The sequence below is a fragment of the Amphiprion ocellaris genome, chromosome 9, assembly GCF_022539595.1.
Source record: "Amphiprion ocellaris isolate individual 3 ecotype Okinawa chromosome 9, ASM2253959v1, whole genome shotgun sequence".
Lineage (NCBI taxonomy): Eukaryota > Metazoa > Chordata > Actinopteri > Pomacentridae > Amphiprion > Amphiprion ocellaris.
Genome location: NC_072774.1, coordinates 18,507,036 through 18,534,994, shown reverse-complemented (window position 1 = coordinate 18,534,994; position 27,959 = coordinate 18,507,036). Strand labels below are relative to the sequence as shown.

General features: G+C 37.8%; 2 protein-coding genes across 2 annotated transcripts; both read right to left on the bottom strand.

Annotated features, from left to right (window-relative positions):
* Window positions 1-2,647: 2,647 nt before the first annotated feature.
* LOC111572530 (uncharacterized) lies at window positions 2,648-26,426 on the bottom strand. Its single transcript, XM_055013666.1, has 21 exons — window positions 26,375-26,426; window positions 25,809-25,925; window positions 25,054-25,455; window positions 24,527-24,841; window positions 23,835-24,161; window positions 22,969-23,268; window positions 22,604-22,882; window positions 22,351-22,462; window positions 22,177-22,246; window positions 18,971-19,364; window positions 14,446-14,705; window positions 12,066-12,417; window positions 10,005-10,025; window positions 9,502-9,615; window positions 8,399-8,698; window positions 7,563-7,841; window positions 5,893-6,150; window positions 4,119-4,397; window positions 3,871-3,982; window positions 3,542-3,614; window positions 2,648-3,352 (listed from the first exon to the last, which is right to left on the bottom strand). The coding sequence occupies exons 2-21, from the start codon at window positions 25,867-25,869 to the stop codon at window positions 3,011-3,013; spliced, it is 4,650 nt and encodes a 1,549-aa protein (XP_054869641.1). The 5' UTR covers window positions 25,870-25,925; window positions 26,375-26,426; the 3' UTR covers window positions 2,648-3,010.
* LOC129349694 (sialic acid-binding Ig-like lectin 7) lies at window positions 11,160-18,964 on the bottom strand. Its single transcript, XM_055013817.1, has 8 exons — window positions 16,024-18,964; window positions 15,524-15,642; window positions 14,794-15,159; window positions 14,394-14,705; window positions 13,937-14,029; window positions 13,695-13,818; window positions 12,980-13,052; window positions 11,160-12,417 (listed from the first exon to the last, which is right to left on the bottom strand). Exons 2-8 carry the CDS (start codon window positions 15,591-15,593, stop codon window positions 12,013-12,015), a joined length of 1,443 nt encoding a protein of 480 aa, XP_054869792.1. The 5' UTR covers window positions 15,594-15,642; window positions 16,024-18,964; the 3' UTR covers window positions 11,160-12,012.
* Window positions 26,427-27,959: the final 1,533 nt, after the last annotated feature.

Here is a 27,959-nt window from a genome sequence, read left to right as displayed (position 1 = left end):
TCTAATCCTGTAAGCTCAGCCTTAATCCAAAAAAATCACTTTAAGCACATACCTGCATACTATGTGTGCATGTAAAGCTACTGGCTTTAGCCTGCAAGAATGCTTACACCTTTACAAGCAATTATACAATTTGTTTTTCATTGAAGCAATATTTATTCAGTAACATATTTTTTAAACAGTTTGCTTTTTTTTTTTTTTTTTGCCAAAAGTAGTGATAAGTGTTAAAAGAAAGGAGGCCATAACTTTCCCCAAAGTAAACTTAACTTGCAGTATTGTTTTGCTGTACCTCAGTCTGATATATGTGGAGGATGCAGTTTGTGTTTTACCTTCATGACAGTAGACAGTTGACAGTTATTGTTGGACTGGCTTGTACATAGGGTGTACCTAATGAACAGGAAACTGAGGGTGCAGTGATAGGAAATCTTTTTATGCTGCTGCCCACAATGTTGAACACGAAATCTGACTAAATTAAATCAAAGATGAAGGCCTGAACTAAAAGTTTTAGCAGTCAAAATATTACTATATACCTTTTGTGGTAAGTGATGCTTTCATGCTAACATTGCTGCATCTGTTTTTGTACTTCAACACATTTGTCTTTCAATGTTGAAACACAAAATAGGATCTTCCTTCTGACAGCTTTTTTCTTTTCATTTACCATGAAAGCTGTTGCATGAATTTTCGGAATTACCAATAAAGAGGAACAAAGAAGTATTTATAAAACTGATGGAGATATGCAACAACTCAAGAACCCCCTTGCAGAGTTTCGCTTTCTTCTTTTTAGAGGAACTCAGTATGCAAAATATCTGATGGCTGCTTGATGCTATTTTTAGCTCACATCCTGTCACACAGTATTTTCTCTTCTATTTGACAGCAGAAGACATGAATACATTTTCCTTTACCACTGTACAGTATATATTTATTTTAGATACAAAATAATTACACTTGAGTTCAGAATGTTGCAACTAATCAAATGACCAATAACTACTACAATTATTTTTTAAGTCTTATCTTTGAAACTAGAAGCCAGAGGTGAACAGTTTCTCTGAAATGCTAAAGGTGAAACAGTTTTAACCGTGCCTGTTCTCTTACAATACAGTGTATGTTTTAAAATGTATACAGCAAAAGTGAGTACATCTAAATGCACTTCAGTGTCAAATGATACAAAATTGCATCACCTTACAGCAAATGCATTGCCTTTAAGTTGAATAGTAAGATATTTGCTCTCAAGTTCAAAGTAACAGTTTAAATTTACTGTATTACAACTACATGTCTGACAGATGGAACTGAGTGTAACAAAAGCCCGTACTTCCTTAAATCTTTGAGGAAGTACTTCACATGTTCACCCTTTTTTCAGCTGCTCTTTGCTGGAGAGGGTGTACGCTTTCTCTTTAAAATGACCGAAAGATGTTCTACTGGTTTCAAGTCAGGATACATACTTTACAGGTCATAGTTTCCACTTCAGAAATTTGTGTGCTTTTGGCAGTTTGCTTTGAATCGTTATCATCCTGGAAAATCCTTCTTCTGCCAATCCTCTACAAACTGGGAATCACCTTGTCATACAGTATTTTGGAATATCCATCAGCCGTTATGGTGCCACCTCTATGTATCATCTCCCCAGCAGCTTTTGTACTCATGAAGCCCCATAAGATCACGCTCTCACCTTTGTGCTGCACTGTCAGGACTGTGCATTCACTGTGATGGTTCTAGACAGGTTCATATCAAACACTCTGAACCCTAATCTCAGCTGAATTTTTTTTTAAAATTTTGTTTCAGTTCCTCTGGCAAGTCTTTTACATGTGGAGCTACGATGCAGACATACAGATAGAACCATGTCATCAGCCCAAAACTGAGAGATTTTATAACTACGTTCATTCAAGTGGAAATCACAGGCGGACTCAGTTTTGTTTCAGTGACGACAGGTTTTCTAACTTGTGTGTCAAAGATCAGAGGTGTATTCATCTTTGTTGCTTTGGGTTTCTACCTTGGGGCATGTATCTTGTGGAGTCCCAAGTATTTGTTTTGATTGTTCATGAGAAGAAACTTGTCAACCTGAAAATAATGGCAATTTTGAGAATTGAGAACTGAAATGTTAGATATTTAAATGATATTGGACATAGAGTGTACTCACTTATTTTGTGCATTTTGGAAGTTTAGACAGAGCCATGCTGTGCCTGTCCTTAAGCTAAGCTAAACTCACTGGCATGTGACCTCAGATTTTATCTAATCTGGAAAAATGTGACTCACTGAATTTCCAAAAATTGAGTACTGCTTTATCATTGTATGAACTTTGGAAGAACTTAAATAATAATGTACAAATAAAGACACTGAACCCTGGATAAGATGCAAACATGCATCAGTATCTGTTTTCTTCATCGGTATCTGGGTTTCTATAGAAGTATTTCAGCTAGTATAAACATACTGTTCTCAAAACCAGGATAAAGGTTTATCTAGGTGTCTGAAAATTGGATCTGATGTTTTAATGCACAAATATTAACAAGCAATTACATTATATTCTATACTAAGGCCACTCCTGAGCAGAGTCCTTTAATGGCAATTAAACAATAAATAAATTCTCAATTAATTTAATGTGATTTCCACACAAATTTCCAAGAGTAGTTAGGAGAAAGTGTGAGCATTTGTCCAACAATTATTTTTTTTACTTGTTTTATACACTTTTTTTGCATTTTGAATACTTTGTGTTCTCACAAAGTTCACAAGGATTATATGGACTACATATGATTTATACATTATGTAATATGTGCTGCTTATAAACTGCTGTACAGTGGTCACTTCTAAGTTGATTCACCAAGCAACTTGTAAACATTGAGAAGTTTCTTGGTCACTTTTGCTATACTCAAAGCTAAGTTTGGCTTTTAAAACTAATAAAAACAACAGTTGCCATGGCAGAAACGGCACACGTGACATTCACACACAAAATAAGAAGATTTTACATCAGAGCAATTTACAGAAATAACCATCCTCCAGCAGATGAACTTCAACTTTTTTTTTTTTACATCTGGCCCAGTATGTCCTGAACATTAGAATACACTGCCACATCCTCGCTGTCCTTCTCTTCTGGTCCACAGTGTTTTGTCTCCTCATCCTCACCTAGAAGCTCCTCCTCCTCTTTGCCCTCTCCATCTGGTCCCTCCTCTGCTGCTTCTTTCTTGATCTCAGCGTACTCCGTCTCTGTAGCTTCTGCCTCTGCTGGATTTTTTCTTTTTAACAGGGAAAAGTCAATATTGGAGTAGTCTACATCCGCTTTCCCTGCAGCAGCAGCTGTAGCTTCTGCTCCTTCCAGCGTCTCTTGGTCCTGGATCTGCTCCTCTTCCACTGCTCGACCAGCATTCATCTGTCAGGTATTACACAAATGATTTGCATCATTCATCGGCTGCTACAAACCAAACCACTAACCTCAACTCCTGCACTGCTGTTTACCATAGTATATTTCCAATGCTGTCACTAGATGTCAGCAAAGTAAAATTCTGAACACTGGGGCTTTGACCAACTTAAACCTGTACTGCTGTAGAAATAAAAATACCAATGGGTCCTCCTGATTCATCACCATCTCCAGTGTCCCAGCTTGATTTCCACGATTCCTCTGTTTTTTATTTCTGTGGAGAAATACAACGAATGGACCAATTATTGTCACACTTCAACAGACATTAAAGGTACCTTTCTTGTGTTATTTGCATATTTTTCCCATCTTAATGCAATTTCTAAACTTCTTCTATTACTATCCTGTTAAAATTTTCTAAGCACTGATATTTAGACGATGTTTAGATGTTTTTTTCTTGCATATTTTAACAACTGCAACAACATTATGCACATGCAAAGTATAAAATTCCTGTAGAAATCATAATAGCGTACCTGCAGCATATCCACACCAAACAGGAGATGCTTGCTGAAAATACTGTGCCAATCAAAAATGTGATGATAGTTTCCAGTTGTGTAACAATTCTGAACAATTTCATGTTCTGACCTACAATGAAGAACAAGTTGTTAGAGAAAAACCCCCAACTTCTTGTTCTACAGCCAACAGATTCGTATTGAATGTATACATTTTTACAATTTGCCTAAGAGATAATGAAAAACAGTGGCGATTAGATAGCAGTTACCTTCTTCTGCTGCTTTGTTTACAATGAGGTTCCCTTTTATTTCTCCATTTTTATTGCGGCTGACACAATCAGCAGAAGTGCCACTGCTGCCTTCCACAGAGAGGATGACTTTGCTGGTGATTGTGTGGTTTGACACGGTGGTAGTGACAGAGTACTCAGTGAGGTTCTCCAACAGTGGCCATTTAATGGTAGGTAAAGGAAACCCCTGACTGATGCACACACAGGTCAAGACCTCCGACTGAACCTCACATCTAGAACCATTCAGGATCTTTGGCAGCACTACAAGGACGCAGAATCGAAACATTAAAGACAAACATTCAGTACAAAAAGCTGATATTGCTGTATGACCATTTTACATTTAATTCTTTATTTCAGCATCTTCTATTTTAAATTTTATTTTAACTTGTTTTAACCAAAACATGGCAGCTACTGCTATTGTACAGTTGTTGCTACTATTCTGTGTCCAACTGCTCTATGTGCCTTCGAATTACCCTCAGGGAACAAAAAAAGTTTTTGAATTTGAATTTATAGAAATTAATCAGACAAAAGACTTTCTACTCCGAAAATGTGGCTGTAATCTAAAGCTAAACACATCCTGGAAACTCTTGCAACTGTCAGGCTGGCTGCTGCCAGGCCCAGATAGTGCCCCTCCCTCTCTCTCCGCCTTTCTTTTTCCTTCTCAGGTTGGTGCTGCAGCAGGTGTTCCTCATCTGTGATCATCATCAGCTGGTGCAGGAGCAGCTGGGAAGCTGCCAATCAAGCCCTCCTTCACTACAATATAAGCAGACGCCACTCACCTCTCAGTGCTGGATTGTGACTTAGCCAGTAACCACATACTGCTTGTTACTCTAGCCTCAGTATCTTTTTGAGACTCTTAAGTAATCCTGTTTGTCCTCCTTCGTTCCAGTTTGGGTCCAACTGCTTCTGCTTCGTTTCCTCTGTGTTCCAGTTCCGAGCCTGGATTCTCTCACCTGAGCCGTTTACCTCACACCTGGCGTCCATCTTCAGAACCTGCCACTGCCTCCTACCATTCTCCATCTGGGCTTCAAGCAAGCATCCAAGAACCACCTGCCAGATATGCTAGATCCCAGTCTGAGCATCTCGCTTTTGTTTCTTTGTGAGTTACAGTTTAGTTTATTCTTCCTAGTGTAATAGTTAAGTACATTTGTACAATCTGCAGTTTCAGTAATTTTTCCGAGCTTAACGTGATTAGCTTCGCTTTGAGTTTTGTGTCGATTCTGTTATTATAGAATTTAGAGTTTGAACTTTCTTGCTTGGGTGTTACCCACCGTGAGTTAGTGCCAGTTTGTTTGTCTTCCTTGCCTCTAGTGGTCACTAGTAGTTACCTGAGCTTTATGATTCGTTTCTGCCTCAAGCGTTTCCTGTTGTAGTTCCTAGTCTTGTGACTTGTAGTTCTTTTGTTCTAGACTGAGCAAATAAACCTTTTACTTGCATTTTGAATCTCTGTTCCTTTTCCTGCACCTGAGCCACCTTGAACTCGTAACAGCAGCATTTGTTTGTACTTGTGATACATGGAAAGATTTTATAAATAAGATGCTTCTTGAAATTTCTAAATCAAAAACCAAAGTAGGTTAAAGGAAATCCTACCTACATGTATACATACGTACACATTTTTTCATTGCTTTTGGCTTGGTGCTACAGCATTATATGTTTTAACTGCTGAAGTAAATCAGTGGCTTTTAAGGGCAGTGGCTGTTATTCAAAATGAACATAGTGAGGTTGAGCTACCCAGTTAAAAAATTAATTTACTTACCCTTTACTGTGATATCAACTTTTTCTATGAAGCTGTTGTTCATATTTTCGGCAGTGCAGATGAACTGCCCAGCATGTTCTGGTGTCATATTATAAATGAGGAGTGTGGCAGCTCCAGTGCCGTTGTTCAGGGTTGTGTTGGCTCCATGTTTGGTCCAGGTGATAAGAGCAGGAGGCAAACTGTCAGCAGTGCAGGTCAGATTCAGAACCTGACCCTCTTCAACAGTGGTATCTCCAGTGATTTCAGGTTTCTTCTCATCTAAAGGACACATTTTAAGACATATTATTTGAATCTGTCCCACAATAAGAGTTGTTAACCAATCTCTGGCTTTACTGAGAGGCACACAACAGAATAAAATTTGGGTCAGGTGAGTCAATGGAATAAAATAAATAAGACTTTGTTTTCCACTGCATACGGATGGTAGATAGGATTGAGATCTGGGGAATTTTAAGGACAAGTCAATGCCTTAAACACTGTCATGTTCCTAAAATGAGTCCTGAAAAATGTTTGCAGTGTGGCGGGGTGCATTATCCTGCTGAGAGACCACTGCCAGCCAGGATTATGGTAGCCATAAAGGGATCTGCAGCAATGCTTGGATGGAAAGTCTCAAAGTAACATCCACACGATTGGCAGAACACAGTCCGATGGCTTCCAAGCAAAAATTTTGTTGTTTCACAAATGTTCTGAGAAAGTTTTGCAAAATTTGATTACTATTTCCAGTGGCATGTTTTCTGTTTGTTCCCAGAATGTTCTTCTGAAAGGTAGGCTAATTAAAGATGTTCTTAAATGTCAGACCTAGTGTCCTAAAGTTCTACAAATTCTATAACTGAATGTTGCACTGAGAATGTTATTCCTTTGCTGTCAAGTAACATTGTGGGAATGTTATATAGATTCTAAAATGTGTTCCATCAACAACATCCCCATAACATCCTTTACAATCAGAATGCTCCACTTTTAATACTGTATATCACACTACAAGAACGTCCTCAAAAGGAAATTGTGTCACCTAAAGTGTCAAAAATGTGTTGACATATTCAGAATGTTGCATTGAGAACATCCTCGTTATATCACTTTGTAGAAGAACGTTCTTTATTCTGACCTTTCAATAATATTCTCAGAACATTACAGGAAGAATGATCCATCTTTGTTAATATGTCAGGTTATAAGATGCAATAATAGTAATAATAATACATCTGAAGCATTAATTTCATCTGAAAAAATGTTTTTTAAATGTTGGTTTGAGAGTGTTCCATATTATCATAAAACATAATCTGTATTTATGACAATGTCCTTTGTATGTTGATGTTAGTGTTCTTTTAACATTTGATTGAAACACTTTCTTTAAAAAGTTACTAGAACTTGCAGGTAAAGTGAGCTGATGTTGTGGGAATGTTCCATGTTAGCTGGGTTGCCTTGTCACGATTTCGTCCATTTGAAAGTCACTGAGGGCCTTATGCTTTCTCATTTTTCCTGCTTATAATGCATCAGATTCAGAAACTGACTATTCACTGGCTGCCAAATATGTCCTGCCTCTTTCCAGATGCCTGTGGTTTTGCTGCTGTGGCTGATTATTTGTACATTTAAATGCAAATTTTGTGAAACTTAGCATGAATTTGGGATAATGAAGAACACCAATAGCCTGTATCAGAATAGCTGTACTGTATACTTACACATCACAGTTATGTTAACGTCTTGCGTTTGGGTGTTTGGATGTTTTGCCGTACAGAAATACTGTCCAGAATCTTCTGCTGTCACATTCTGAATGACAAGAGTGGATGTTCCAGTGTCGTTAATCAAGCCAGGTCCGGTTTCATTGATCAGGCTTTTGTTCACACCGTGTTTAGTCCATGTGATGACAGATGCAGGGAAACTGTCAACAGTGCAGGTCAGATTAAGAGCATCACCCTCCTTAACTGTTGTCTGTCCAGTGATTTCAGGTTTCTTCACATCTTTGAGACAAAATTTTGGACAAATAAAAACTTATCAGACAGTGAAATTTTATTTACTCAAAAGATAGAGTTTCATTCTGAGGCTGAAAACCAGCTAAAAGCCTTGCCTTTTTGAAAACAATGGATTGATTTAGCAATATTTCAGAGTAATAATTGGAATTATTGATATTTTTATTGTTTTTAAGGGCATTGCAGGAGAGATTATAGTGAATGAGGAAGAGAGAAATTTAAAGTGACACATATAAACAACTTCCTGAAACCATCCGAGGTGAAATATGTAATGCTTGGAATCCAATGAGGTCTTTCTTCCATTGAAAAAGAAGTCACACAATTAAAATATAGCTATAACCTTGTAAATAGAATGATCAGCCAATACAATATGTAACAGGTCTCAAGCTAGTATAACAGGAAGAAAATTTTAGATAAACATCCATGATGATGCCTTCAAATCATGCAGAAGTATAAAACTTAGTGCATTTTAGTTGGAGTGACTTAGACACTCAGCACAGTAAAGAAAAAAGAAAAAAAAAGGTTAAATTTCAGGATGTTTTACTCACAGTTCACATTCAGAGTCACCGTCTCCTCCTCCTCTGTAGTCTTGTTACCTGTACAGCTGACCGTACAGGTGATCGTGGTGTTGTGGTGTTTGGCTGAAGGTTTAAATGTCAAAGTTGAGTTTGGTCCCTGACTGGCTGTGATGTTTTCTGTGCTGTAAGAGCTGTTTGGTTCTATTCCTCTCCACATCCAGGTGATGTTAGGCTCAGATCCAGAGCAGAGACTGGCTGCAGTGCAGGTCACTGTGGCCTGTTGCCCCTCTGTCAGGGGAGGAATCATGACTGACGGCTTCTTACTCACATCTGAAGAGGGTAGCAATAGTAGCGTGAAATTTGTAGTTAGGATAATGTGTTTTGTTGGCGGAATCAGGTGAGAAAACATATTTTTTCATTTTAATTTGGCAGTCTAGTCTGGTAAGTACTTTAAAGAGTATTGAACAGACGCCATAGAGGACTGTTTTGAAAAATGAGACTTGATCTATCAGTATAGCTGCAGTTATTTCACAGCCTATTATTACTTTACTTTAAAACTAAGGCAAGCTAATACCACAATCCATCAATAAAAGCCTCAGCTCATGCCAGCTATGTTGTTAAATCTCTGTCTAAACCGTTCTAGTTAGATGTTGATCTAACCTTAATGAATGCTGTTCTGCTGTTGCATTGTATTGTATTAGGCTGACGGATATTTTAATTATTTGGCCCTCTAGCATTTATATCTGTATCAGTGATATCAGATAATCCTTGGACTTGGTGTCTGACCAGTGTTTCTGTCTCTTGATGTTGGTGTCAGGTTCTTATCTGATTTAAAAAAAAAAAAAAAATTTCTAACAAGTTGTAGTGACTTTGTTGAGACACTATCGTTAGAAAAATAATGTCTTAATTTAAGTCTCATTGTGTATGCTAAACAGAAAAGCTGTATTCTTAAAAACCTGCAGAGTTGCAAAAATGTAATTTTTAGAGTTCTAAATATTCATAAAGAATTATTTTGAGGCCAGATTATCAATAATAGCATTGAGTAATTTCAAAATACAATACAGTGCAATTAAATTAAATTGACTTAAAAATGAATTTTAGACAAAAGATTGCAATAAAGTTATACCCAATACCTGAGTTGGCACTGTTGCTCCTCACTGTGAAGATCAGAGTCACCCAGATGAGAACAAACATTCTGAGTGAATGAATAAGACTCAGTCTCTCTCCCAACAGGACACACGTTTTCCCTTTTAATGAGACAAAAACTTTTTGAAAAATACACATTTTAGGCTGCAATAAACGTACAGGAGGTTCGGTTGATCAAACTGGATCACAGAGTTGGCATAGCAGCTGGCAACACAGATGTTCAAAAAGGATTCTGTGTACACTGATTTTAATAAATTTGACTAATATCTTCCTCTGGGGTTTCATTTTTAAAAAGGTGCTCAACAACAGCTCTGAAAATTCAACATCTGTGGCCCCTGCCTATTTCTGGCCCAACACTTTGCTACCACAGTCTGCCATATGGCACACACAAAGTAAGGGTTTGAAAAAGCAGTTTTCTAAGTTAGCATTCATTTCAATAGATTCAATTTAAAATAACATTTAAAAAAAAATGTTAAGTGTTGTATTTTACCTGCTTGTTTTGTCTCCTTGACTTATTTCACCAGTGATATCTGCTGTGTGACTCCAAACCAACTCTTCTTCTTTTTACTTTTGTCTCTTCCTTCTTTTGCGTAAAAGCATTATTGCAGAGTGTTGTTGCTCCTCCCACACTCACAAAACCATCATTTCATATCGACATATTTATCACAATATTATCACATTATGCATCACATGGGAATTGCTACCTTCAACAATGAAGAATAAAATGAAAGGAAACCATTTTTTTGTACAATTGTCAATCTGTGACAAAAAACATTTTTTTAAAAATGGGAAGTTTGTAGCAGTTCCACAAAAACAAAGATGAGAAACAAACTATCTTGAACCAACAACCACTATCTTCCCATGCTGATTTTTATAGAACTCAAGAGAATGTGAATATCTGTTAGTCATACAGTATAGAAGTCTTGCCTTTTGCTGTGTAACGCATTAAGCATATGTTGCAGAGTCTGCCTGTATTTGCACCGCCAGATGAGTAAATAAAATGTTTGGTTATAAATAAACGGGTACTTACAGATCTAAACACAAAGTATCATCTCCTTTGCATTTGTATACTGTTTATCTATCTGTGGTTGCTTTTCTCAGCTAGGTCAATGTGGTGAGCATTTGCAAGCCATCACTCTATTTTCAGTGTCAAAACTTCCCTGTTCTCACAGTGCACTGTTGCAACAGACTAAATTTAAGCTCGGAAATTAAAACGAAAGACAAATACTTTTAGGAACACCTCTTCAGTGCAGAAGTTTGCCGTTCATGTTTGTATGAAGCCGCACTTTGGCAATCACATTAACACTGGGAATCCTGCAGCACACAGACATAACTCTGCAAAGAGGCACCTAAGTTGATTTTTTTTTTTTACGCAACTTAGATGGATTTACAGCAGGGAGTTGGTGCACGTTGAAAAGTAAAAGGTAAAAGCGTGAAATGTTTTGCTTGAGGACCTTTGACATGTGAACAGATGGTCAGACCTCCTGAGCCTCGTCCTCCTACTTCTGGCAACTTAAAGGTTTAAAACAGAAGGCCATTGTGTTTTTTAAAACAGCAATAGTGTTTTCCCCCATGCCTCCAGTTCGGCATGGTAAACTTTTCTATGGATATAACAGAAATTTCTCTAGAGCCAACAAATTTTGACCATGTTTTATTGACAAAATAAGGCACACAATAATTTGATCACAAGAATTAACCAAACCTATAGTATAGACACTCTCACTCTAATTTTTTTAAAATGAAACTTCAGCTGCATGTATTTCTAATGATGAAAGCATTGTGTAAAAGTAATGAAAAGCTGTCAATTCATCCTGATACAGTACATATAGGTCCTGTAATATACATAAAAGCTTGGTTCATACAAAGACCTACTACAGAGAAACAGTAAGATTATGTATTCACACAGTTTGCGTTTTGTTCATTTATAAACAAGGTGGCTCAGTTGGGTAAAGTCAGAGTTGTGTGAATTTATTCCTGAATATGGACACTAAAGGCAGATTCTGCACATGGTATTGTACAAGTAGCTGAGCGAATGGAGTAACACTGTTTTGCTAATCCCTGGCCAAGTTGCCAGTGCTGTGGTTAAAAAAAAAATCAACAAAAAACAACTTACAGGACAATCAATTACACGTCAAATCCCCAACAGATCAATCCAAGCTGATAGCCCTTTCCATTTAAAGACAGCTTTAAACATCTTTTCTTAGCACTTCCCTGCTTTTTATAAATTAGTTTTTGTACTTAACACATCCATCTAGCATCCTTTCCTTTACTCCCACTCATTTTTATTTATGCATATTTTTTACATTTTATTTATATGCTTTCCTTTCTTTAAAAGGAATTCTACATCTACACACAAGCACACACACAAAAAAAACCCTATGTCATCTCTTAAGAAACCACACAAGCATCACACATCTAGTTTAATTTTATCTCACTGTATGCTTCACAAATTGCAAGAAAAAGAAAAAAAAAGTATCCTTACGTGACCCCACCAGACCTCAAACCTCATCCATCACTTCATTGGCATTGGAATACAGCACCACATCCTTGCCTCCGTCCTCCTCAGCTGGCATGCCCTGCTTTGCCTCCTCATCCTCCCCTATCATCACCACCTTCTCCTCCTCATTGCCCTCCAACACTTCACCGTCCTCTCCACCGTTGTCTGGTCTCTCCTTCATTGTATCCTTCTTAATTTCAGCGTACTCTGTCTCTGTTGTATCCTGTGTCTCCTCAGCCCCTGCGGGATTCCTCCTTTTCATCACAGAGAAATCGATGTTGGAGTACTCCACCTCTTTTGGTCTCATGTCACCATCAGGCGCTGACAGCCCAGAGGACTCAGCTCCTCCCTCAGCTGCATCTTGGACACGGATTACATCATAGTCTGCTGCTGGACCAACATCCATCTGTAAACAAAGCAGAAATGGCAAGTCAGACAAACTGTAAGGGCATTTTGCATCAGTGGCTTTTAGTACTTTTTAATAGTCGCTAAACATAGAAAACAAAAGCAATTCCAATCAAGGTTCATCTGTTAACCTTTACTATTGGTCATTTTCTTTGCATTTACTGCCAACAAATTTCCAAGTCCTTCTAGAATCTATCATTTCTTTATCTTGATATTCCAACAGGTAACTTTTCTAAAGTTTGAAATATAGCTTGACAAGATTACCACATTGTTGGTAAGGTGTTAAACTGATCATGATGCTTTCATTTTAGTAGTCAAGATTGCAATTGTAGAATAAAGTCTTCTCAAATCCATTTATGCTTACAGGTGAATGACAGCACAACAATAAAAAATCAGTAAAATAAAAGCACACATGACTTTCTAACATGTTTATGCCTCTGCGGATTTATCTTTTAGAGTACTTAAATGAACGAAAAACACAAGATTAATATTGTAGTAAACACTTAATATTGGATGAATAATATGATCATCTATGTTACTGTAAATAATAAGAATATAAATACCAAATCTGGAACAGATTGAGCAATGACCATCTCCATGTTCTCAGGCAGAAATCTAGACCTCCTCTGTTTTTTTCTGGGAAGAAATGAAATTAAAATGTTTTTTTAAAAGAAGTGTTAATACATAACAAATCATGACACTGCAAAAATTACAGAATCAAAATCAAAATGGGTTTTTCAAGTACTACACATGCGATTTTTGGCATTTTAGTCCAAACAAATGAGTTTCAAAAAACAAAAACAACAGCAGACATGACGCTACTCTCAACCATCTGATTAAGTGGGATCAAGTATAATGAATGGCTTAGATGAAACAAATAATGATCATCTTGTAGCTCATGTTAAGGTGTTTTATAATCAGCGTGATAGATGCAAGACTTCTGGGTGTTGGTTTATCTGGTGTCACAGTTCATATTAAAGTGTCTTTTAAGTGTTTAAACAATATGCAAAGGAACAAAAGCATTTCAAGCACTGGTAGCAGTCATGTTTTTGCTCATCAATGTAAACTACATGAGAATACACGGACATATGCCTGGACGTAGAAGGAAACTTTAGTGGGACGCATTAAAAAGTGGTTTCCATTTAAGTCAAGTATTCAGGATAAAATATGCTAGAACACTGGTATGGTTACTGTACAAGAAAAACATTTGAAATAAAAAAAGAAATGCAACTCATGGACGTCAAATAGCATCACAGTAATTCAAGAAAAAAAAAGTACCTGAGGCATTTTATCACCAGACAAGCGATGATTGTGGAAAGAAGCATCCCCATAACAAACCCAATCAAAAACACAGTGATGCCATGCAGCTGTTGAACAGTGCTTAATACTTCTGCAAATAGATCTGGAACCAAGAGAGAAATAAAAACGGTGCTCACTTATGGTTCTTGTACAATAAAAAATAGAAAATGAGAATGTCTTAAAGCAGTGATAGGGGAGATATTTTAGATGTGGACACTTGCCTTTTATGTTTGCTTCTCCAACACTATTACAGCTGACACTATTCACAGTGGTGAGGCTTTGACCTTTTGTAGACTCAGCGACGGAACTCTTGACTGTGAAGTTTGACACAGCGGCCAGTAATGCAATAACGCACAGGCATGTAAATATGTATTCTAACAGTTAGACCTAGACCTAACTGTCACTCTAGGTCACTCTAAGTTACATTTCAGACAGAGACATGAATGGAAGATCAAAATAATAAAACACTGAGCCTCAATCCTAAAGCAGTTGGTGCTTTTGACCTTTGTCCACACACAATATATTAATCAGGTGCATGAAAAAGATCCATTTTAGTAAAAATTGTTCTAAATCCCAGGACTACATTCCTAAGATAGCCCAGAAAAAAGAAAACTCAGTTGAGTTTCAGGATATTGAGAGAGTAGTGTTTAAGAATAATGTGCAGTGTGTGCTACTTACGGGTAACATTAAGAGTTTTTGTCTCCTCTGCTGAGCCACCTTTAAAGCTGACCTTACAGGTGATACTGGTGTTGTGGTGTTTAGATGAAGAGGTAAAGATCAGAGTTGAGCTGTGTCTCGTCCCAGCAGTCAGATTCCCAATTGTGAAAGTGAAGTTTCCTGGGAAGTAAGTTTCCTTCCCTCCTGCTTCTCTCCACATCCAGGTGATATTAGGACGAGATCCAGAGCAGAGACCAGGAGCAGTGCAGGTCAGTGTGGCCTGCTGTCCCTCTGTCAGTGCAGGAATCTCCATGGTGGGCTTTTGACTCAGATCTGATGGCAGAACAGAACGAGCAAGATTTAGTCTATGAGTGGAATGAGTGAAAATAACAGCTAACAGTGTCATTGTGGCTGTTGTTACCTGTCACATTAATAGTTGTTTTGGAAATGATTTTGCAGTCATTCTTCTTGTTACCAGTAGCTCTTAAAAAATACAATCCAGAGTCTGACTTGGTGAGGTCATTGATGATGATGCTGCAGTTCTTCTTACTCAGGTCAGACTGCAGCAGTGACACCCGTCCCTTATAGCCAGATTCAATGGTTTCATCGTCGTGGGAGTTAAATATTATTATATTATGTTTTTCATTGCATTTGTGCCAAATTATACTTTTAACATCAAAATCAGCTTCAGTAGTACAGGGTATAACAACACAGAGTCCATTCTCTGCTGTTATTTTTGCTTCATTCGACATGATACAGGACTTATCATTATCACAGTCTGGGTTCTCTGAAAATACAAAGACAAACATGAACAGAAGATGTTTAGATTTTGACAAAGCATAATTCCTGATAAAGAAAGACTGCTTGTAGCGAACAGTGGCGCTTCTTTTACTAGACTGCTGTTTTTAGCATTGTTAGACAAATTTATTGAATTCGTGATGTATGAGGCCTACATAGTGTTTTATGGAGGATAAATTAGAAATGCATTGCACACACATACAGAAGGCAATTTAATGTTACTTTTAAGCATGTTTTGTTTGTTAGATAGATTTAGGTATTTAATAGAATTTTGACTTAAAGGACATTTATTATCATGTATAATATTTTGGTGAAATCATATTTCATATGGATGAGGATTTCCATAAACTTACCTTGTCGCTGTTTGCCAGCAGTCAGTCCACTCACAGACAAGAGTAGAATTGCCCAGATGAGAACAAACATCTTGATTTGATGATTTAGACAGTCTGTTCCTCCACAGGGCAAACTCTTCCTTTCAGGTGCACAAACAAAATGCAGTCAGCATGCAGTAAGTTCAGCAGATGAAACTAGCTCAGAAACACCTTCATGGTTGACGGCACAGATTTAAATACAGGATTTTGCATGTTTAACAGTTCTGTAGGTACATCAGTAACTTCTGCCATCATCTTGAAATGCTTAAAATGTTTAAGTATTTCAGGAATTTGTGATATCTGCTCAACAAAAGTGCCAAGTAAAGAATTAGCATTATTTATTTGTAAAAATTCACAGATAAACATTATCAATTATCAGTAAATATTCAATGCACACTGTTTATTTTAAAAAGCCTCTTTTAGTGAAGATTGAATTACGCAGCCAAAAAGTGTATTTAAAACAAAAAATAAATGCATTTTACCTTTATCCGTCTGAATGTTCTGCTCTGTTTCCCCTCACTGACCTCTTCTCACCATTTCTACTTTCAACTGACAATTCTATTCTTCCTCCTCCTTTAGTACTTCTGCTCTTTGCACTACAGTAAGTTTCCAGGAAGTTTCTCTACACACTGCTGCCCATTATTTCCTCTCTCAGATGGCTATGCTTAGAACTAAAATCTACAAATACCACATCATATCGAACATATCTAAGTTAGCTATATGCAACTTCAACACTAATGAAAGAAGTTTGGATTTTTTGTGATCATCTTGAATGTGTGATGTGAGAAACTTTGAGGGGAAAGTAATGCAAATCTAATCAGTTATCCTACACTTCAATGCATCATGGAATGTGCATCAGTGGGAATGAAATTTATTACTGACTAATGCTTCTGCAACCTATACCCATTAATTAAATCTGTTGCTTATTCATGTCTAAAACAAAAAGGAAAACTCCCCCACAGACTCAAAAATACGGAGTCAGACATAATCTTGATTTCAGGTTCTTTGAAAGAACTTCTGCATTTGCAGCAGCACAATTTTAATGGTTGTTGGCTAATTGTGCACAATCTTTCAGCTGTCTTATAGAACTATAGCTTAGACCATTGAAACATCACCTCATATGGCATCACTGTATTCTCTCTAATTACTTCCTGTTCACAGTTTGAGGTGTTAAGATTACAGTTATTTCCAGCTACAGTGTTGTCATAAACACAAACCACCGAACCTTCAGACATAGCGAATTGCACCGAGGTTTGAAAGGCATTGCTGTAGCAAAAGTTTCAATGATTTCATCCTACACTACACACACACACACACGCACACGCACACACACACACGCACACACACTGTTCGCTAAGCTACTGCTGCAAGTCAGGCCTTTTAAACGGGAAGTATGACTTGTACAGTAACTTTATCAGCATCCAAGAGGCAAATTAAGCATAACATTTATTAATTCAAATAAGGAAATTTAAAGAAATAAGAATTAAATACATCCTTAGTCAGCAGAAAGTGTAATTAGATAGATTTGAGGAAAATATTTTACAACAGGAATGCTGTTTTATTGTCATAAAGTGAATATTGCTGTATGTTGTTTTTCCACAGCAAGTCTGAACGAAAACAAAGCAAACTTAACACTACAGAAGCTGTAATTTTGAAAGATATCCTTCAACTTGTCGACATGTTGGTATTATGTTTGGTTGATTACTGGAGTGCAAGTTCTGGTAGAAAGTAGGTTTGCCCCTCCCAAAAAACGTTACGTTAAATTAAATGAATATTGATATGTTGCTGTTTGGAATGTACATTTTTCACATTCACAACCTTGTTTGCCATATTTAGCATTAGTACAACTAAGGCTAATAATATCACTAGCTTTTTAATATTTGGTCATTAATTAATGATAAAATTAAATTTTGCCCTGATGATGGCACCAGAAGGATCACCAAATTATGACAAGCCACTTCTGCGGTGGACATGAACATGCATGGCACAGCAGATTTCTAGAGTTGTGTGATTGTGTGGAAATGGGTTTGGTAAAAACTTTAAGTTGAAAGGAAACTCTTGAATTTTCACTTCCAGTAACAGTTTAACTCTACGTCTGCTACTGTATTGACTTTCCTTTTGAAGGCAACCTGTCTCTTCCCCTCCTGCTCCATCTGAAAAGTCATTTCCTCATTTATAGTGTACAGTCAATATTAAAGTGTTTTTCAGTGCACATTCGTTTGCAGAAGCTTATGTTGAGAGAAGATTAAAATCCTCAAAAAGCAGTATCAGTGTCATACTGAATGCTATCTTTACTTATTTTACTGCGATTAGTCAGTCCCAGTGGCACCTGGGGAAACTATTTGTAGGGGCTTTGCCATAGCTATCCCAGTATATTTAATGCAACCTATTAAACAAATGCATACAAAGGCAGCTTTGATTATTAGATGTCAATAATAAAAAAAAAAGTCATTTCTCTACCTACAAATTAAGCTTAAAAGAAATGCTCCATGCTGGTGTGACTTAAAAAGATTTTAACAACCAAAATGTTTTGATAATATAGATCAATTAAAATGTTCTTTGGAAAGTTCATATAATATTGCAAAGAACAGAGCGAAACTAATCTGCTGCAGAATGCACAAAACTAGGAAAACTTTTCACCGCTCTGCTTTCAATTGCCCTGAAAGTTCAAAGTGGCAGGGTAAATGTTTAAAATATACAGCTTTTGCACCTTAATAGCTTCAAAAAAAGTAAAAATATAGACGCTGAACATCGTACAGGCAAGGTGTGAGGAAGCCACTGCTCTTCAAAAATCCTATGGGTGTTTATGTGAGGTTTGTCAAAGAAAACCCAGTGAAAGTATTGTGTGGACTGATGAAACAAAGGTTGAACTGTTTGGGAAGAATACACAGCAATACATACGGTGTGTAGATGCCAGCATCATCCTAAAGGTGGAGTACATCAGAAGAAACATCATGATGCAGGGTTGAGTTGCTACAAATCAGTTTGGATTTGATTACTAGCATCAAAGGACAAGTACTATAATTCTCATGTTTTTCAAGGAATCTTACACGATAACATCAGGTTGGCTGTCTGTCCCCTGGTAACTTTAGCCTGACAAAATAAACACCAGTTATCATTGGAGAAAGGCTGAGCTGAAGAGAAGTTCTATTAGCAAGAATAGACCAAATTTGCTCCTGAACAATGTGCAGGTCCAGTCCACAAATGCTGAATCAATGGATATGCACAGTCACTGCGGTAACATGTAGACGACATGGAGAAGTCTCTGTCATCTCTCTTTATCCCAGGGCTCAATTTGGTGTCCGAAAGTTGTGGCCATGTCGTAGAAACTGTCCAGAATTCAGTCATTCTTCACTGAAATGAAAATCCGTCGTCAGTGCATCACATCAATTCATCCCAAAGAAATGTTATCCTCATGCAACAGTCCTCAAATCTCATCCATTAAATCCTTCACATTGGAGTACACTTCCTCCTCTTCCTCCTTCTCCTCTTCTGCCACACAAGGCTTTGCCTCCTCATCTTCCTCCATCACCGCCTCCTCCTCTTTGTCCGCTAACATTTCACCCTTTTCCCCATCATCATCTTCCATTTCCTTATTTGCTTCTGTTTTAATTTCAGCATACTCTGTCTCAGTGCTCTCTTGGTTCCTTGCTGCCCCCCTGGGACTCTTTCTTCTCAACAGGGAGAAATTAATGCTGGCATACTCCACATCTTTGGGCCCGCTGTTGTGTTCAGGTGCTGCTTTCTCTGCTGCCACAGCTCCATTCTCAGCTCCTTCTTGGGTGTAGGTGTAATCGTCTTGTACTGGTGGGCCATCACTTATCTATCAGACACACAGAAGGTGATATTACACATGCAGCAGCATCTCCAAATTGTACATACTCTGATAAAAATATCTCTGTCAGATATATTTACTTTATTGTAAACCATTTTTTAAAAAATAACCATATTCTGTTCTTCTAGGGTTCAATTGCAGCTGGTTTGTGTGGGGGTCTAAAATCTGCTTGAGTTATCCAGTACTTTCAAATCCTCCTGTTCTCTAGCAAAGCAAAGCAGTCTGCAGTTTTCCCCTCTCCGTAAGCTGATCTCCATGCATGAAATAAAAGTTGCATCAATTCAGTTCAGACACTGTAGTTGTGTTTGCATGAGTTGCTCCAATCCTATTTCATCATGAGTGACTAATTCTTTAACTGTTTGGTAAGGAGCTGACCAGTAACATCTAATCACCGAATGCATGATGCACCAAGCAGACAGACAGACTTTTAAAGACACAACACCAATCTCCTTCTTATGCACGGCCTTGTTGTAATTGCTGGTTTACCTAAGATTTAATGCCCATGCACTGCATGTGAGGTGTGGGCTTAAATAGGGTTTTGTTCTTCCAGCAGAATCATTGTTGTTCAGACTTTGTGATTTCGGAAAGCAGATATTTTTCTGCCAGTTTAAATTGCAACTATTTGCCCATTCTGGTCAGTTCCTGGATTCTAACTGAAATCAAAACTATTTTCACACATGTTAAACACTACAGACTTTTCCAAAATGCTCAGCAGTATTCCCATGTGTAACAATAATATGATCAATAGAAAATTGACTAAAATGTGCAAAATAACTTGGTCATTTGAGAGGTACGTGGACTATCTAAATCAGGGGTAGCCAACACGGTGCCCACAGGCACCTGGTTGCCCGCAGAGACCATGTGAGTTGCCCTCAACACATGTTCTAAAAATAACACTAGTCACCATGAAATTCCTTATCAAAAATTATAGTTGCTGTTCTTTTTAAATCGGAAATACTTACATTAATGCATATTTTAAATTACAATATTTATTATAATTTTTTTTTTTTTTAAAACAAACATGTCTTCGGTGTAAATGAACTTTGACCTTGTCCGAGTCAGAGTTCACTGCGCATGTCAAACCACCACGTCATTCTGCTGAAGCGTCCGGACGCAGACACGTTGGGAAGCTAGATGTATTTTTTTTTTTTACCCCCAAAACATGACAGAGAAGTGAAAGAGAAAGCACTATTTTCACGATGACTGGGAGGAAGAGTTCTTTTTCACGATAGTGAAAGATAAATGTATGTGTCCTATTTGCGGGGCGACTATTGCGACGGCAAAGCGGCACAATGTGGAGAGACGCTACTTTACCCGCTACAAAGCTTCCATGCTAACTAGCCACCTGGTAGCACATAGACTGTATGCGCACGATGGACAGGAAAAGCTCGGGACTTAAAGGCAGCTTTGACATTTACTACGCGGCGAAAAGTTTCTTCGTGGAGAAAAATGTACCGTTAGAAAGGCTTGTTTGAGTGACGACTGATGGGGCTCCTCCATGACGGGTCGCCATGCAGGCTTCATTGTACGATGCAGAGGTGATCCAGACTTCCCAACATTCCTACATTACCACTGCATCATTCACCAGCAGGACAAATGTATGTACAAAAGTGGCCGGATTTGATCATGTGATGACTCATGTCGTGAAGATCATAAATGGCTCCAAAGCCAAACAACCAGGACATTGAAGGTGCTGCTGGAGGAGCTGTCAGCTGATCATGGTGACCTGTTACTACACACAGAAACCCCATGGATCAGCAGGGGACCAGTTTTGCAGCGTTTTTTTTTTTGGTCACTGTTGGCCGAAATCAAAGAGTTCATGCAGTCCAAAGGGAGACACCTTGCTGCTTGAGGACACTGAGTGGATTCTTGGCCTTGCCTTTTTAACGGACATCACTGGGAAACTGAACCATCTGAACTGTGAGCTGCAAGGCCAAGGTAAGACATGATAAGCTCTGCAATGCCAGGCTTCCCACTAACACACATTTACAGACAAAGAAAGAGGTAACATATGTTGTCATTCGAAACACTGTGCTATTACACAAATATGTGAAAAATAATTTGTTGAAATCATGTAATGATTTGTTGTTACGATCTGTTAAAATGTTGCAATGCTGGTGAAAAATGCTGGTGATTAGTACTAATGTGATAGGATTCATTTCAAAATGTGAAAGAGTTCATTTTTTTTCTTCCATAACTGATAATTTGTACAAACATGGGACAGAGTTCATGAATTGTTCAAAAATGTTACAAAGGTAGTGGTTTGCACAAATGAAGCATGATTTGATGACAGTTAATGATTTCCTAAAACTGTTAGAAGTGACAATTTGCACAGAAATGTAACTGGTGTGATTTTGAACAAAATGCTGCAAATATGCTGATTCATACAAAACTGCCAAGAAAGATATTTACCAAAGTTTCAGAGATGGGATACCTCTGGCTTTTAAATATTGGAACAGATTTCCATATATATTTGTGTGTGTGTGTGTTTCCTACTATCATTGTTGTGGAAATCGTTGTTAATAATTATTGTAAGGAATAATTAACATAAATGTGATCAGAAAGTCTTTTTACATATTATTTTCATTATTATTATTTAAAGATAATGGCACAAGTTTGCTATTGAGGAAGTTTGTATCAAAGAAGGTGCCCTTCGTACTACTCAGTACCCTTGAAGTTGCTCTCAGGTTCAAAAAGGTTGGTGACTCCTGATCTAAATGTATATGATATTGGAGATATTTCTGCAAAACGTGAATAGTTTTTACAATTATATGGAATATAGCTGAATGGAAATAAATACCATGGGATCATCTTGACTGGTCACCATCTCCAGAGTCTCATCCAAATTTCCAGATCCCTTCAGGTTTTTTCTGAAAAGAAAAAAAAAATACTTACACAACAGCACATTTAGATTCACACAGAAATGTTGTCCACTAATAAAACCTGGGATTTTGTAACTAAATTAAAGGTGTACCTGTGGCATTTTTGGACCAAGCAGCAAATGACGGCTGAAAGAAGTATCCCACTCAAAAAGGCAATGATGATTTCAAGCCTTGTAATAATTCCTAACACCTCTTTTGATTGATCTGCAAGCAGAAAGAACAAATTAAGAATTTTTGACTTTTTTATGTTCATATATATACAGTAACTCACACAATATTTGTCTGACTATAAAGGTCAAAAAATGTCACCAACTGGTGGTAAAAGTGTTGCGGTTGTGGACGTACTGTGTGGTTCAGGTGACCTTTTTTGGATGGGGAGGTTTTCCGTTGCTTGCACATTGTCGTTGCTGCTGACACATACCACAGCAGTGCTACCGAGGTTTTTAACAATTAGGGTGCTGCTGACTGTGTGATTTGACACAGTGGTATTGACAGAGTAGTCGGTGTACTTCTTCAGCAGTGGCCATTGGATGGCTGGTAAAGGAAACCCCTCACTTTTGCACACACATGTCAGGACTTCAGACTCAACCACGCATCCAGAGCTTTTTTGTATCATTGAAACCCCTGTAAACACAAGAAACCCAAATTAGGTTGCCATTGTAGCGCAAATACTCACTTTATACTCAAGAAGATTAACACCATCTACTTACAAATCACAGTCACATCAGTGTATGCAGTCACAGTCGTATCCAGGTGCTTTGTTATACAGACGTACTGTCCTGAATCTTCCGCTGTCACATTGGGGATGATAAGTGTGGCTGATCCAGTGCTGCTGTGCAGGTCAGCATCTGTTCCACTGTCCAGTTGTGTGTTGGAACTTGTGTTTTGTGGGGTTGGAAGTTTACGCCACATAACAAGAGATGGAGGGAAGCTTTCTACGCTGCAGGTCAGATTCAGAGCATCTCCTGCCTTAACTGTTGTATCCCCTGTGATCGCAGGTTTCCTTTTATCTGCAGAGCACATTGAAGTAGTTTAGTTAGTATAGTTTCTTCAATATAAGGAGTTACATGTGTGGATATCTGTCAAATATATGCAAATATACACAAATATTAGTTCAGCAGAGCAACTTTTTAGAGAAAAATAGCTTGTATAACTTACATGAGAGTATATACAGCTGTGTGAGATATGTAATGTGGTACAGAGTTATAATGAGCTATAGATATTTTACATTCAACACATTACAAAGTCACTGTATGTAAAAGTTTGTTTTTTTTATAGCCATGGTATCCATTGCCTGTTAAAAAAGGAACTCACAACACTGTAGACTGCTGCCTACAGTGATGTGACTTCCTCTTTTAACAGAAAGCATTGCTTTTTAAGACCTGGGTAAGAAAGATGTGCAACTGTTTTGCATATTGTCTGCAGCAGAGTCTAAAAAATAAATAAATAAAATTACTTAATGAAAGTAATGACTTAAGAATTTGATGTTTTACTTGTCCGTAGCTCACGGTTTCATTTACCTGATGAGAAGAAAGAAATACCTGTTCTTTCTAAGAGCACCAAATTGTGTACTTACATGTCACGGTTACATTGACTTTTTCCTTCAGGGTGTTGTTCAGATGTTTTGCTGTGCAGATGTACTGACCAGAATCTTCTACTGTCACATTAGAGATGGTAAACGAGCTCATTCCACTTGTTTCCTGCAGGTAGGTTTCAGTGTCGTTCTGCAGCTCAGTTAAAGTGTTGTTCTGCAGATTAGTTTCTGTTCCATTTTGCATTTTTTCCTCCGTAAATTTTGTCCACATTATAACTGACGGAGGGAAACTTTCAACACTGCAGGTCAGATTCAGACTCTCACCCTCCTTCACGCTTGTGTCCGTGGTGATTTGAATGTCCTTCACATCTATCAGACAAAAGGGACAAATGACACAGTTGTATACCTGCCCAAAAATCTGACTTTTCTGCAGCGGCGCTGTTGATAAGGATAAGGATAAACTTTATTGATCCCACAGTGGGGAAAGTTCACCGTTACAGCAGCTCCAAAGAAAAAGTATAAAGGCAGTACAGGAATAGATAAGAAAAAGAAACACAGTGCAAAAATTGCAGAAAAAAAATAATATACAGATGATTTTTTTCTTCTTATAAATATGTAGAAGATTATATACAAGAGGATGTGGTATCAGTTATTGCACATAAGTAGGAGGATGCGTGTCTAAAATGGGGGAATACTGTAAAATGCTGTAAAAGTTTAGGTGGCAAAGTACTCACAGTTTACATTCAAAGTCAAAGTCTCCTCTGTAGTTGGGCCACCTTTAAAGCTGACCTTACAGGTGATATTGGTACCGTGATGTTCAGCAGAAGGACTAATGGTCAGAGATGAGCTGTGTCTCTTTGTCACAGCAGTCAGACTCTCAGTCTTGACAGCAGTGATATTTCTTGTAATGTAAGAATCATTCCCTTCTGTCCACGTCCAGGAGATTTTAGGCCGAGATCCAGAGCAGAGACCAGGAGCAGTGCAGGCCAATGTGGTTAACTTTCCCTCTGTTAGTGGAGGAATCATCACTGAGGGTTTCTGAGTGAGACCTAATGGAAACACAGTACATTAATGGAGTCAGTATTTTTAGTTTGATCAGGAACTGCTGCAGTTTTATTTTCTACCCACAGAGGTCAGCAAATGCCTTAAATTATTTCAATGCTCTACTAATGCTTCAAAAAACTCTAAATATGTTGATGCACAACACTGACACTGAACATTTATATTCTGCATGCATATGTGTTGCTGTAGTTTTTCATACCTTTAACAGAGACTGTTGCTCGTGGAAGGAATGTATACCCATCTGGGCTCCCATACCAATAACCGTTAACTCTGAGCTGATATGATCCACTGTCAGAGTCACTGAGGTTATTTATTATGATGCTACAGTTGTTTTGCCTCACATCAGGCTCCAACAGCGACACTCTTCGTCTGAATCCAGACTGAACGTTTTGGTTGTTCTTGTTCGGGTGAAATATCATCTCAGAATCATCACATTGTTGTTTAGATGGCTCACATTTGTACCAAACTATAGTTCTGGGTCTAAAGCCATAAGCAGTGGTGAAAGAACACGGAATCACAACACAGAGTCCAGCTTCTGCTGTTAGTTCTCCCTCAGTGAGAGTGACACAGTATCCATAAGAGTTACAGTGTTGTTTTTCAGCTGTTGGTACAAGAGTGGACAAAAAACAGCAACAAACAACATTTAGTTTTTGGTTGTATACGTTGATATGTAATGAATTATGAAGAATTATAAGAAGAGCTACTGCAGTGACAAATTCTGTCTCATATGAGTTACTTATTAGAGTTAACTTCACTGATTAGTCAACCCATAATATATGTAGTAAACAAAAGATGTAATAAAATGACAGTTTCCAGGTAAGTCAGCTGTTGACAGTGATGCTGCAAATTTGCTGATAATAGATGCTTGTGATCTGCAACCATCACAGTAAAACACAGTCACAAAGGTTTAATCTTGTGCAGCATTAGAAGTTTACAAAGGAGAAAATTCATTACCAGTTTCAGCACTGCTGCCTCTCACAGAGAGAAGTAAAGTTGCCCAGATGAGAACAATCATGTTGATTTAATATTTAGCCGGTTCAGTCTCTATCTCCACAGGAAAACATGCAGTAACTATAACAGAAATCACAGGAAAGTCCACGATTGCGATCACATAGACAATACAGGATGTTGCGTGTTCAGTTATTCCGTAGTTGCGTTATTAACACAATTTACCCAGCTATACAGTGACTAAACCCAGGTTTTAATGATAAAGTACTTTGACACATCTGTTCTTGAGAGGTTAATTAAAAACCTTTACTAGTGATCATTCCATCAACAGTTCGAATACAATACATCTGTGTAATTCCTGCCATATTCCAGGACTGAGGCTGAGCTTTACGTCAACAATTAGACATAATGAATTTATCAGACTCTGACTATCTTCAATCTACCAAGTCCTTTTTCTTTATCAGCTCTTACTTTTACCTGCTGTGGCATAGATATTTGAAAAAATGTTAGAATCACAACTTTCATGTTTAGTTTAAAAAGATATTTAAAGCCCAAGTTAAATGCTGTTTTACCTCCTTTGTCTTGATCTCCTTCTCACTGCTGTAATCTCTGCTGACTTTCTCCTCTGAAGTGTCTCCTACTCTCCTCTCTTTTCTCTTTCTTCCCCTTTTGTGCAACAACAAGGTCACAGGAAGTTTCTCGTCACTGCACTGAGCAATACTGCTCCTCTATTGACACAGATTTTTATTTGTTTTTCTAATAAATACAACTGTGATAATATAACAGTTTTGACATTACGTATTTGTGCACCAAGTTGCCATCATTGACTTAAAAAGCTTGTTCGTCTTTAGAAAAAGAAAAAAAAAAAGCTGTGTCCTTGGCTGATGTAAATGTGAAACTTTCCATAAAGGGAAGTACTGTAAGTGTGTGCTTTTTCTCTCTCTCTTTTAGGAAAATCTTGCCATCTTGAGAAACTGAAAAACCAGCACACACACACTACACGAGAGTGTGCATATAGGGCTTATTTTTTACTCACTTCATCCATGCACAACACATGCTGCATTGCTCTTCATCGACCGTGCTGCATTCTAGCATCTGCATGTATTAAAATAGTAATTACTAGTGTTTAACCCTTGAGAAAGGTGAAGGAAATTTAACAAGTACAGATTATAACAGAAAATATCTGCTTTAAACATTTCCCCATTTCAGCTGCAAACAGTATCTTTGGAAACATTTTTGTGTGTTTGTGGCTTTCATGATAATTGTGCAACAGCTGATGTTTGCAGTAAATAAACTGTCGTGCTAATTTATTCTAACACTGCTGTGTTCTTTGAAAACTTCCTGTTTGTACTTGAAGTGCTAAACTATTTTAGCTATAAGAACCAGGCAGATGTTTAATCTCACTATAAAGTGCTGTGAAAAATATTTGCTGATATCTTCTATTTCTGCCCTTTTCAAGTTTTGCCACAGCAGCAGCTTTGTTGGATTCAAGTCTAAACTTTGACTCAGTCACTCCAAAACCTTCATTTAGTTCTTTTTGAGCCACTCAGAGGTGGACTTTCTTGTGTGATTTGGGTCTTTGTCAATCTGCATGAACCATTTATGTTGAGCTTTAGGTCATACACTGATGGTGGATATTCTCCAGGAGGATTTTCTGATTGAGAGCAGAATTCATGGCTCCATCAATTATAACAAGTCATCCAGGTCCTGTGGAAGTAAAGCAACCCCAAACCATCACACTTCCACCACCATGTTTCACTGTTGGTATGATGTTGTTCTTATGGAATCTAGTGTTAACTTTACACCAGATGTAACGGGATCTATGTCCTCCAGAAAGTTCCACCTTTGACTCATCAGTCCACAGGATGTTTTTCCAAAAGTCATCCAGATATTTTTTGTACAAATGCCATTTTGGTCAGTAGTGATTTGCTCCCTGCAGCTCTCCCATGGAGCCATTTTCACCCAGAGTCTTCCTTATTGTGGAATCATGTAGATGGACCTTAACCGAGGCCATTGGTGGTCTATAAATGATTTTATGTTCATCTGTGTTCTTTTGTGGCTCCTGGATGACATGTTGGTGTTCTCTTGGAGAAATTTTGTCTGGTCATTCCTGGGAAGGTTTGCCACTGTTTCATGTTTTCTCCATTTGTGGATGAA